This window comes from Prosopis cineraria, unplaced genomic scaffold, assembly GCF_029017545.1.
Source record: "Prosopis cineraria cultivar Desert tree isolate PC_DT_omini unplaced genomic scaffold, ASM2901754v1 PC1, whole genome shotgun sequence".
NCBI lineage: Eukaryota > Viridiplantae > Streptophyta > Magnoliopsida > Fabales > Fabaceae > Prosopis > Prosopis cineraria.
This window is the reverse complement of record NW_026555332.1, coordinates 14613218-14622291: the sequence shown is the minus strand read 5'-3', so window position 1 is coordinate 14622291 and position 9074 is coordinate 14613218. Positions and strand designations below refer to the sequence as shown.

Here is a 9074-nt window from a genome sequence, read left to right as displayed (position 1 = left end):
CATTCATAATGATATTATACAATCTATATAATTGATCCTATATATTGAGATAAAGCTTATTGTTGAATAATTTTTTTTTGATGGAATAATTTTTTTGGTGTTGAATTAATTTGTACAATTTGGTCAGGGGTCAAAGTGGTAATTTCGCTTCAAAATAAGAGGACAACGTGCCCTTAAAGTCAGCATATGTGTCACGTGATCCCCACCCGCCATCTAACTCACAAACCACCGCGCCGCAACCCAACGAAACCCCCACCCCGAAATCCTCGCGTCCGTATCTTAAATAACCATGAACCACCCCGCACGATATCCGACCTACACGCGCGCATCATCTTATGGCATATGATGGTTATGATATGACGTGTACTAACTACTAAGTGACAGACACACACCGTTTGGTCAGATAACGGAACGCCCCCGATATGTCAACTGTCGGTGGTAATACCGTCATTTCACATCCCTACATTTAGCTCACACTTCACGCTTTAGCCTGCAGTGTTTTGAACTTTGATCCGAACGTCAAATTAAGAAAATAATGAGTGACAATTTTTATAATTTAATTAATTAGATCGACAGTTATATCAATAACATAAAAGTTAAATAAAAAATAATATTTAAATGTGTAATTATATAAGTAAAATATTAATTTATTAATGGTCTTTGGAAAGGCTAAATGCCTGAATCGTTGGAGTTAAAGGCAAAGTTATGTCAACACAATCTTGTGATCTCGAAGGAAAACATTGGAACTAGAGGCATGCCGTCATGTCACGACTCACAAGCTTCCAATCTCGATATCAAAGGTTAGATTGCTAAAGCTAAAGGTATAGGTTGGAGAAGAAATTAAAGATTGAGCCTGAATCATTGAAGAGAGATTAGAGATTAAAGAACATAAGAAAAGAGAGAATTAGTTATTAAAGAACAGAAATCACGAATCTAAGCGACTTACCCTAATTTTTTTATTTTTTTGGCTTTGAACTAGGTTGACTTGAGTTGATCCGGCTCCAATTTTTGAGCAAAGACAATTCTCTCAAAACTGGCCGAGTCAATTCGGGTCAACCCGATTCAAATGCCATATTAGTTCAACTGGTTGAACCAAATCGTTTTGTTCAGCGGGTGGCGGTCGGACCGTCCAATCCGATTTCAACAACACTACTTACAAGTAGGTGGTTTGTGTGTGTATAAAAACTTATATATTTAATTTTGAAAAAATATACTTTTGATTCTTACACTTTGCTCGTACTTTACTATAAATCTTTTCACTTTTTGATGTTTTGGATCCCTATACTTTCATTTTTTGGTGTTTTAATTTCTTAAATGAATAAAATGAACAAAGTATAGAAACCTTGAATGAATATAAAATACTAAAAAATAAAAGTGTAGAGACATAAAATATTAAAAAAAATACAAGAACATACAGTAAAACACGAGCAAAGTGCAATGACTAAGCACTAAAATATATGTTTTTCCTTTAATTTTTTGTATTTAAAATGTTTATTTAAAATTAAATTATAATATGAATATTTTTTTATATATTACTTTTTGTATAATAAACTCTAATTATTAATATTATTAACATATTAAAATTCACTTTCCTTAATTTAATTAGCTAAAAATATATTAAATATATAAGGTTAAGTTTATAAATCTTAACTCTATATATATATATATGTTAATATTGGGAGGAGGGGAAATCAAACTATTCCTTTTTTTTTTTGAAATATTGGGAGCCTGAAGTTTATTTTTAATTTTCAATTTAATTTGAATATTTGATGTTTTTATGAACTTGATTTCATTCCATTTAATTTAAGTGAAAATCAAGAAAAATTATTAAACGCTTTTCCAATTAAAATATTTTTTCATTTTATTAATTTAATTTGAATTTATTCATTTTTGAAGTGATTTTTTATTTTCTGAATCTTTAGTAACAAATAGTTTAATTTCTGGATGTTTAGTTTAGTGATGTTTTTACCTCATTGTAGGTATTTAAAATTTAATTAACGGGAAATAAAAAAGTCCAAAAATAAAGTGAGCCTCCTGTCACAACCTATATTCAAATATGAGAGAACTTGCAAGGTTGTGGAACTTTTGGAGACCTCCAGAATAACGGAGAGAATTTCAGAGCTTTCAACAAGGGTCCAATATGTTCTAGAATGTTCTAGAGGCATCTAGAACAATCTAGAATTATCTAGAGAAATCTAAAAAGAACTAGAAGTTTCCAGAAATTTATGGAGGAATGTGAAAATATCTAGAATATTCTAAAATATTCTAAAATATTTCACACATATTTTAAAGGATAGTCTCTAGAAACTTTTTTGTAAATATCTAAATATTTGTTGTAGATATTTCTATAGAAATATCTAGAGATAGAATGTACACTATTATATCAAATCAATCCCAACCGTCCATTAAGGAGGTGGAAATTTTCTAGAGAAAGGGGGAGGCCTATAAGTACCCCTTCACCTCTCATTTGTAAAAAAGCAACCTAAGCAAACCAATAGAGCTCTCAAGTTCATTTACTCAAGTTTTCTACTCTCTACTTGTGCATCTAGCTCTCTTAGTCTCTTTGCCTACTTGTGGGATTCGGCTGACTTAGCAAAGATTAAGAGGGGGATCAAGCTAAAGCTGGCACGGTTCAAGAAAAGGGAGTTCCAAGGTCGTGACACTTCGCTCTCAACTCATCTGAATTTTCTTTTACCCAAAAGAAGTACTATTGTTTGATTAATGTATCCAATTATTACAAGAAAAGTCAATAATTTGGTTAAGTTCAATTTTAATTAATGAGACTAATAAATCAAATGAAATTTGAAATCAAAATAATTAAATCTATCATGTCTTCTACAAAAAAAATTTGACTTAATTTTTTGATTGCATTATAGTTAGACAGATCAATTAATTTGGTTTAATTTCATGCTTATCCAATATCATCTTCATCTCAAATTATAGGATAAGTTTAGAGATATTTTATTATCTTAAAATATAAAATAATTTAATAAAAATAAGGTTTTCTTTTAATGAAGCTATTTTAATATTACATTTCCTTTTATATTATCTCTCTTTAATATTTTATTTAATAAAAGATATTTTAAAACTTTATTTTTGTATTTGAAAACAATAAGATTGTAAAGTATCGTTATTAAATTACAAAATAATATCAATATCAAATTTTATTGATATGTGTAGTATTGTATTAAAATTATTTTATAATTTAAAATGAAATGAGCAATATTTATGTTTAAATTATAAGTAGCATTTTTTTAATATTCTTTATTAAATTTTAGCTAGATGAATAAATTTTGAAAATTTGTATGGAATCAATCCAAATCTTCAAAGTTAAAACATGATGAATAGTATAACGTCGATACTTACTGTGACACAGGAAAAGTAGTAAAAAAAAAAAAAAAAGAAGAAAACCCAAAGGCCAGGCCGGGCCAACTTTAGTTAAATCCGTATACTGACTTGTTTTGGATTTCATTCAGTAAAATAATAATAATTTAATTGGATTGGATTAGATTTCTTGTTAGCTAATAAATAATAATTAAGCTAAGGATTTATATGTCTCAGATTCGCTCTGGGTTGGAATTAATACAAGCGTTGAGTCCGTGCATTTCAGAGTCAGAGGCTGTGTGGGAGACAAAGTGAGAAAAGGAGGCAAATCGTGGAAGGAACAGGATCTGACCCCATCTTAAGAGATATTTGAACAAGGCGGTGAGTTTCCTTTTGCGATCTTCGATTTAGGCCACGCCTTGTACTCTCCTTGAAGGTGCCTTGAAGTAAATTTTTTATTTTCTAGCCCTTTGCCCTCCAATTTCATCATGAAATTTCTATGAAGTTTTGTTACTGTTTATATTTTAGTTGAGATTGGGCTCTTGGAAGTTTCGAGACTTCGATTTTTGGGTCCTACTAGTAGTTTCCGATGAAGTTTCTTCTGGTTCGTTCTGTATCACCGTTGGAAGTGGTCGTTGTTTCTGGTGGGCTTCTTGTGAAATTTTCGTTCCGTTTTATTAATGTTCTTAGAGGGTAACGAAACCTTTTGAGTCTCCTTTTCTGATTTTATTTTCTGCACTTCTTGATTGATGTCTATCGGTTTTGATGGTTCTAAGAATAATTTTTTCTTATTTCATGAGTTTTCTTGTTGAACGCTTTATACACTTTTTCTTCCCTTCCCTTTTTTGTGTTAAACAGTTTTGGGTCTCGGAGATTGTAGTAAGCTGGTCTGATATCGGTTTGATCTTTCTCAGATCTTTGTATTATCTCAGCGTTAAGAAAAGAAACTTAATTTGGCTCTGAAGTTCTATATTTCAGGTCCGGTATCTTTCTTGCCTGCACGGATGCATTTCTAATGTCTTTTTTCTTGCGTGCTTGTGCTTATCCGTGCGTGTAAGAGTCAATCATCCAAGAGCTGATCATATATACCCTCAATGATATAAAGGAAGAGTGAAGAGATCTTAGAATTTGGGCAATTAGATTACCTTTTCTGTTGAAATGATTACCAAATAGTGGAGCCATATCTCATTTGCTTTGTCTTTCTCATATGCTTGATGTATTAACTATGACGACTACCTGTAGTTTGTTCTTTTGCCCTTTTTTCCTATGTCGTGAAAAAGTTGGTTCAAACAAAATCCTTGTGATAAGATTCTTATTTGGTTTGATTGCTCCAGTCGGAGGTTAGATTGAGATTCAAAATCAGGTTTAAAACTTGCCAAAAGATGTTTCTTACAAAAGTGTGGTATTTTGGGTTGCTTTAGTTCCAGTGAGATTTCTTTATAAGAATCTCTCTCTCTCTCTTTTTTAAATATTCCTTCCGCTTTGTGCTTTTCCCTATCTCTGTTCCTTCTCTTTTTTGTCTTAATCTGTAAGAATTGAAGCGGGACTTTAAATTAAAGTTTGCTTGACTTGCAGTTCTTCAGCAACCTAAAGCTTATGAATTGTGACTCAGAAAACTGGGTGGAATATTTTTCTTTGCGTCAAAGTTGCTGACATATCAAATTCTGGGGCTGTGAGTGTATTGTAGCAAATGTCCTTCCGCAGTATAGTTCGTGATGTAAGGGATGGGTTTGGGAGCTTATCAAGGCGGAGTTTTGAGGTGAGGCTTCCGGGCCATCATAGGAGGTCACAAAGCTCAGTACACGAGTTGCAGGTTGAAGCTCCAGTTATACAGAACAGCCGGTGGGCTAGCCTTCCACCAGAGCTTCTTCGTGATGTTATCAAAAGATTGGAAGCAAGTGAGAGTACATGGCCTGGTCGTAAAAACGTAGTTACTTGTGCTGCTGTGTGCAAGTCCTGGAGAGAAATGTGCAAAGAAATTGTGAGCAGTCCAGAGTTCTCTGGGAAGATTACTTTCCCTATTTCCCTAAAACAGGTGAGATTTGATACCCCCCCACTCAGCATCTTCAATAGAATTGCTTATAGCTTAAAGCAAATATGGAGTGTGACATATTTTCTTTGTTCTTATGTGATTTTTTATTTTTTTTATTTTTTTTAATAGCCCGGATTCAGGGATGGAACCATCCAGTGTCTCATCAAGAGGGACAAATCTAATTTGACATACCAACTTTCTCTCTGCCTTAGTCCTGGTAGGCTAACATTTTTACTCTTTTGTCTCCAATATTTATGAGTTTAACATGATCACTTCGTTTTTCTTGGAATTTTAATACAATCTTATTTAAGTTTTCTCTTAAATATGATGTAATTTATTAGAGAGTAGTTGCTGTCTGATATGATAGGCTGATATATTTTAATTATATGCATTTTCCCTTGTCAACCTTTGATGGGCTTATCTTTGATGTCTAATTTGTTACTTTAATATGTTTATTTGCTGCTCAATTTGTTATGTTGCTACTTAAATTTCCCCCTTTTTTCCCTAACAAGCTTAAATTTCCATCTAACATGACGGAGAATGCTATGATTTTTCATTTTTGTGAAATCCTAGGAGGCCTTATCCTGGTTGAATTGGAAGTGAGCTCAATCCATTGTCTGAACTGTAAATTTTGGTGGTATTACATAAATGAAAAAGAAAAAAAAAGGAATTTGTACGCATATGTATATAGGTGAAAATCTTCTTAACTGAATTTTCTATTATGGTTCTTTAAATTGTGGTAACTAGGTCTTTCCAATTGTCCTTTTTCTTTTTTCTGACAGTGGTAACTTTGTTAAGCCTGATTAAGGCTTCATAAAATCAAGTCAATGTTTGTGCAATTTTGTTACTTGGCCAATGTGACTTTTGGTCCAGTTACATTTATAACCTTCTAGCGTTATCAGAGACTGATTCCTTTTATTACTATTTTCCTGACTGCTTGCAAGATATTTAACTCTCAATTTTCTGGGAAGAAACCTCTCATTGCCCCTCAAAATCAGCATTGCTATTTATCGAGCAGGAAATTCATCCGTGATTCTGTGTTAGTAAAAACATTTTCTTACTTAGTAAAATGGTAGTATGTAAACTGGGCATTTCAAAGGTCAAATAGTTTCAGCAGTTCCTTGTTATTAGCTTTCAGTTTTTACCAATCTTTTTTGTTGTTAAAAACTTAGGTATGCATTCAACAATTGCAAGTTCCTGGTTCTCTCTACCTCTGACATGTTCTGATTTCAACATTGTTTTCCTACAGCATTGCTCGTTGACAATGGGAAGTTTCTTTTATCAGCGAAAAGAACTAGGAGAACTACGTGCACAGAGTATATTATATCAATGGATGCACATGACATGTCAAGATCTAGTAGTAGGTACATTGGAAAACTGAGGTATGTGCTTGGATTTAGCTGATAGACCTGAAGCACATTATAGATATCTTCCACCTGTCAATTTACAAGAGAAATCCCTTTATATTCCTGGCTTTGTGAACTTATGCTTTATTAATTTTCGATTGCATCAGGTCAAATTTTCTTGGCACCAAATTTATAATTTATGATACTCAGCCTCCCTACAATAATTCTCAGCTGTCTCCCCCTGGCCGAAGCCGTAGGTTTTATTCAAAGAAGGTTTCTCCGAAAGTCCCAAGTGGCAGCTACAATATTGCCCAAATCACTTATGAGCTTAATGTGCTAGGTACTAGGGGACCTCGACGGATGCACTGTACCATGTATACTATCCCCACATCATCTCTCCAGCCTGGTGGCATTGTCCCGGGCCAGCCTGAGCTTCTTCCCCGCTCCCTCGAGGATTCATTCAGAAGTATATCCTTCTCAAAATCGATTGACAATTCAACTGAGTTTAACAGCTCGAGGTTCTCAGACATAATGGGTCCCGGAAACGAAGAGGAGGAAGTTAAGGAGAGACCGTTAGTTCTTAAGAACAAGGCACCAAGGTGGCATGAGCAGCTGCAGTGTTGGTGCCTAAACTTCCGGGGGAGGGTGACCGTTGCATCTGTCAAAAATTTTCAGCTGATTGCGGCAACTACACCACCCGCAGCCGGTGCCCCAACACCAGCACAGCCAGCGCAGCCATTGCAGTCTGATCATGACAAGATTATTCTTCAGTTCGGCAAGGTTGGGAAGGACATGTTCACAATGGATTACCGATATCCCCTATCAGCGTTTCAGGCTTTTGCCATTTGCCTGACCAGCTTCGACACAAAACTGGCTTGTGAATAGTGACATTAGAGAGATATGGTAAGAAACAAAGAAGGGAAAGAAAAAAAAAAAAACAAAAGAATTCAATCTTTACATTTAGGCATTTATAGGATGAAATCGTATGCAGCTGTTGTACACCCAATAGTTTAATAACTGTAAAGTACAGGTCACTCTGTGCTCTTCCTTTTTCTTTTGGTCTCCTTTTTGATTTAGTATGCACTGCCTTTGTCGAACTGTGTTGTTATCCTCGTATGGTCCATGGGGATGAAGGTGTAGACTCTGTATGTTCGGATGTAAAGAAAATTTAGTTGCAAATTTAGCGTTTGCTTCTTATGGTCAATAATTTTGATTTGTCCTGCCAGACTTCGGTTGATTGCATGCCATTTTTAAAGAAAAAGTTATATATATATATATATATATATATGACGATTTAAAGAATGCGTTGTATTGTTTACAATATATATGTTGTATAATTTGATTTGAATTTTATATTATATATATGTTGTAAAAGTCAAACGAACTCATGCGCAGCAATTGCGGCGTGCAACTTAATGCCCCCCTTTCCCTGCCTTGTTTTATATTCGTGTTAAAAAATGTAAGACTTTGTAATTGAATTTTATCACAATTAATAGTTATTCATTTTAAAATTAACATTATTTTTTATATTTATTTTTATTTAATAAGATATTTTATTTTAAAATAAATATAAAGTAATTTATTTAATAAGAATAATTTAAAAAAATAATAATTATATCTTAAAAAATTAAAAATATTTTATATTTTTACACATTCAATTTTTTAAAAAATATTTTATATTTTTGCACATAAGAAGCATATAACAATAGGGTGTTTAACTTACGCTTCAAATGGCTTTTATGAGTACTGATGCATTATTTGAAAAAGTAACGGTAGTTAATGGTTTTGTTGTTTGGTGGCATGTAAATTCTTTGGTAGAAGACAGCATGGGATTTACAAAACGCGCGTTTAAGGCATTTGAACGGAAAACAATCAGCTTTAAAAAGTCATGCCCAAACTTATTAACGTGGCTCCCTTTGTGTTCCTCCCTTGCGATCATTGCACTTGTTATTCGTTAGTATAATGATCGGCCTGCGGATTCTTTAATGCAAGTTGCCTTTGTCAACTTTGAAACTTCAAAATGCCACAGTTTTTTTTTTTTTTTCTTTTTGATAGAGAAAATGCCACCGTTTTGTAGTGCGCAACTACAAGACAACGCCCAAAAGGGGCTAGATTAGTGGCACTCGGTTGAATTCCAAGATTGGTTTTGGGGAAAGTTTCAGTCAGCCTTCATTGAGCCAGTCAACCCCTCCAAAACTCTAAAATTTCTTTGCACGCGTACGGTCTAAAAATGAAATTAAAAAGATAACTCAAATGATTTTATTATCCTTGATAAAATTGGGCTTATAAATAACTTGAACAGAAAAATTTAACAAAGTATGAAAAATCAACAATTGATGTGGGTGGAATTCACAACTCTCATTAATAACATA

At 33.4% G+C, this 9074-nt stretch overlaps 1 protein-coding gene across 5 annotated transcripts; it reads left to right on the top strand.

The window, feature by feature from the left end:
* The first annotated feature begins 3549 nt into the window (after positions 1–3549).
* LOC129286807 (tubby-like F-box protein 8) lies at positions 3550–7885 on the top strand. 5 transcript variants are annotated; one of them, XM_054922863.1, is made up of 5 exons: positions 3550–3705; positions 4900–5359; positions 5486–5573; positions 6606–6738; positions 6870–7885. In XM_054922863.1, the coding sequence occupies exons 2-5, from the start codon at positions 5015–5017 to the stop codon at positions 7585–7587; spliced, it is 1284 nt and encodes a 427-aa protein (XP_054778838.1). In that variant the 5' UTR covers positions 3550–3705; positions 4900–5014; the 3' UTR covers positions 7588–7885. The 5 variants fall into 5 exon arrangements, with proteins under 5 accessions (XP_054778838.1, XP_054778855.1, XP_054778847.1 ...); XM_054922880.1 differs by having other exon boundaries at positions 3628–3760; XM_054922872.1 differs by having other exon boundaries at positions 3633–3770.
* The last annotated feature ends 1189 nt before the right edge of the window (positions 7886–9074 follow it).

What these genes read in the sequence shown, in the direction of transcription:
- LOC129286807 (XM_054922863.1), top strand. Translation starts at nt 5,015, where the DNA reads ATGTCCTTCCGCAGTATAGTTCGTGATGTAAGGGATGGGTTTGGGAGC. An exon ending in TTCTCTCTGCCTTAGTCCTG is followed by an intron (nt 5,574 to 6,605) that starts GTAGGCTAACAT and finishes GTTTTCCTACAG; the next exon opens with CATTGCTCGTTGACAATGGG. An exon ending in AGGTACATTGGAAAACTGAG is followed by an intron (nt 6,739 to 6,869) that starts GTATGTGCTTGG and finishes CGATTGCATCAG; the next exon opens with GTCAAATTTTCTTGGCACCA.